At 50.1% G+C, this 2,131-nt stretch overlaps 1 protein-coding gene across 1 annotated transcript; it reads right to left on the bottom strand.

The window, feature by feature from the left end:
• Positions 1-1,073: 1,073 nt before the first annotated feature.
• LOC148873939 (uncharacterized) lies at positions 1,074-1,391 on the bottom strand. Its single transcript, XM_088948606.1, has one exon. It carries the CDS (start codon positions 1,389-1,391, stop codon positions 1,074-1,076), a length of 318 nt encoding a protein of 105 aa, XP_088804732.1.
• Between the last annotated feature and the right edge of the window lie 740 nt (positions 1,392-2,131).

Below are 2,131 nucleotides of genomic sequence, written 5' to 3'. Positions count from 1 at the left end.
CAAGGTGGAGGCACGAAAGCTTCATCACGAGCTAGACTTAGCCCGGGGTGAGGTGCTTCGGGCAAAGAAGGGAGTTGAGTGCCAAAAGCAACTAATTCTGGACCAGGAGGGGCAGATCTCCTCGTTGATTGAGGAGAATGCCAAGCACAAGGAGCAGATTTCTGCGATTGCCGCGAAGGAAGAGGAGTTGATGCGAAAATGACCGAGGAGAAGGCATGGTTTCAATGAGAAATCGAAAATCTTGAAGCAATGGTCCAAGAGCAAACTCAGATCTTCGAGATCACCATCGAGGAGGCACGGTCAGAAGAGAGAACTAAGGCTGTTGAACGCTTCAAGGAGTCCTCGGAATTCCACACTCTACAGGTCGAATACGGTTCAAGCTCCTACTGCTCCAGGTTCAAACTATGCAGATATCTAGTCCGGCAGAAGTTCCCTGATCTCGACCTTAGTGCCATCACAACAGCGGGCTTAGCTCTAGAAGTGGCTATGCCAGCGAACGAGGAACCTGACTCGTTAGAGGAGGAGAGCGATGACGAGGTCGAAGTAGTGGACCCCTCGGACGCGGCTGGTAGTCCTCCTGCCTGATAGTCTTCCCTAACGGGTTCAACCTATTGTTATATGCCGAAGTGGGCTAGACATCATAGGGCTTATACTCGATCTGTCTATGCCTTAAACATTTAGAGGTATCTTGCCTATGCTGAAGAGGCGACTAAGACTTATATGCCCATGCTAAAGAGGCGACTGGGTCTTGGGTGCCCATGCCGAGGAGGCGACTGTGACTTATATAGTGATGAGTCCGTCAATTCGGTACCTTAGCCGTTAGGCCTTGGGGGCGACTTATTGTCCACCCTTCTTGATTTTGCCCATGCCGAAGAGGCGACTGGAGTTTATACAATGCCGAGGTCTCTCAACACTTTTAGTCCTTAGACTTATGGGAGTGACTTACAGTCCTCTCTCCAATTAGACCATTACAGATAGTACCACCTTAGGTTGCTGACGTTCCACACCGAAGGCACTTGTTTCCCTTCTAAGGTTTTGAGCTCGTACGAACTTTCCCCGAGCACCCGCTTTACTTAGTAGGGTCCTTCCCAATTCGGTCTGAGCTTACCAACACTGGACTCAAGCGTCCTGATTTTACGAAGCATTAGGTCTCCAACACGGAAGTTCCACTTCTTGACTCTGGCATTGTTGTACCGAGCCACTCTCTGCTGGTAGGCCGCGGTCCAGATGTATGCGAGGTCCCATACCTCTTCAACTAGGTTGAGGTTGGTGAGTAGCTCATCATCATTTGCCTCTTTGTCATATACCTCCAAGCATAGCATGGGAACCTCGATCTTGGCTGGGATCATTGCCTCCGTGCCATAGGTGAGGTTGAAGGGGGTTTCACCCATGGCGGTCTTCACGATGGTTCGATAAGCCCACAGTACACTAGGCAGTTCGTCTACCCATAGTCCTTTAGCTTGAGCTAGGAGTGCTTTCTATCCACGGAGAATGGCCCTGTTTGTAAATTCCACTTGACCATTCGCCTGGGGGTGTGCCACTGAGGTGAAATTCTACTATATCCCCATTTGGTTGCACCAATTATGAAACTTGATGTTTTCGAATTGTTTGTTGTTGTCATATATAAGCACTCGAGGTAGTCTGAAGTGACACACTATGCTCCTCCAAAAGAAGTTTTGCGCGCTTCGTGCTGTGATCGTCGCAAGAGGTTCGACCTCCACCCACTTTGTGAAGTAGTCCACATTGCGCGAAGGGTCATGAGCTAGTGAGATACTTCAAGTCAGCAACAGGCTGGTGGTGGACGTTGGCGTGCCTCTAACACCTGTCGTATTTTTTGACGAGTTCTATTGCATATGCCTTCATCGTTGGCCAGTAGTAACCCTGTCGTAGCGCTTTTTGGGCGAGAGCCCTACCCCCCAAGTGTCCGCCACACAGACCTTCATGAGTGTCGTAGAGAATGAGCTCGACTTTTGAGGGTCGCAAGCAGCGCAGGTAGGGGAGCGTGTAGGTTCTTCGGTATAGCTGTCTGTCTATTATGACGTATTTGGCTGCCTGTCGCTCTACCCTTCTAGCTGCATTATGATCTGCAGGGGGTCCTATGAAGTAGGTGGCTCGCGAGTGGATCGATCTA

This window comes from Nelumbo lutea, chromosome 1 (genome assembly GCF_056320005.1).
Source record: "Nelumbo lutea isolate HS-2025 chromosome 1, American lotus-T2T, whole genome shotgun sequence".
Lineage (NCBI taxonomy): Eukaryota > Viridiplantae > Streptophyta > Magnoliopsida > Proteales > Nelumbonaceae > Nelumbo > Nelumbo lutea.
This window is presented reverse-complemented; position numbering and strand designations above follow the sequence as displayed.

Excerpts from the sequence above, each read along its gene's own strand:
- LOC148873939 (XM_088948606.1), bottom strand. The coding sequence starts at position 1,391 with ATGGGTGAAACCCCCTTCAACCTCACCTATGGCACGGAGGCAATGATC.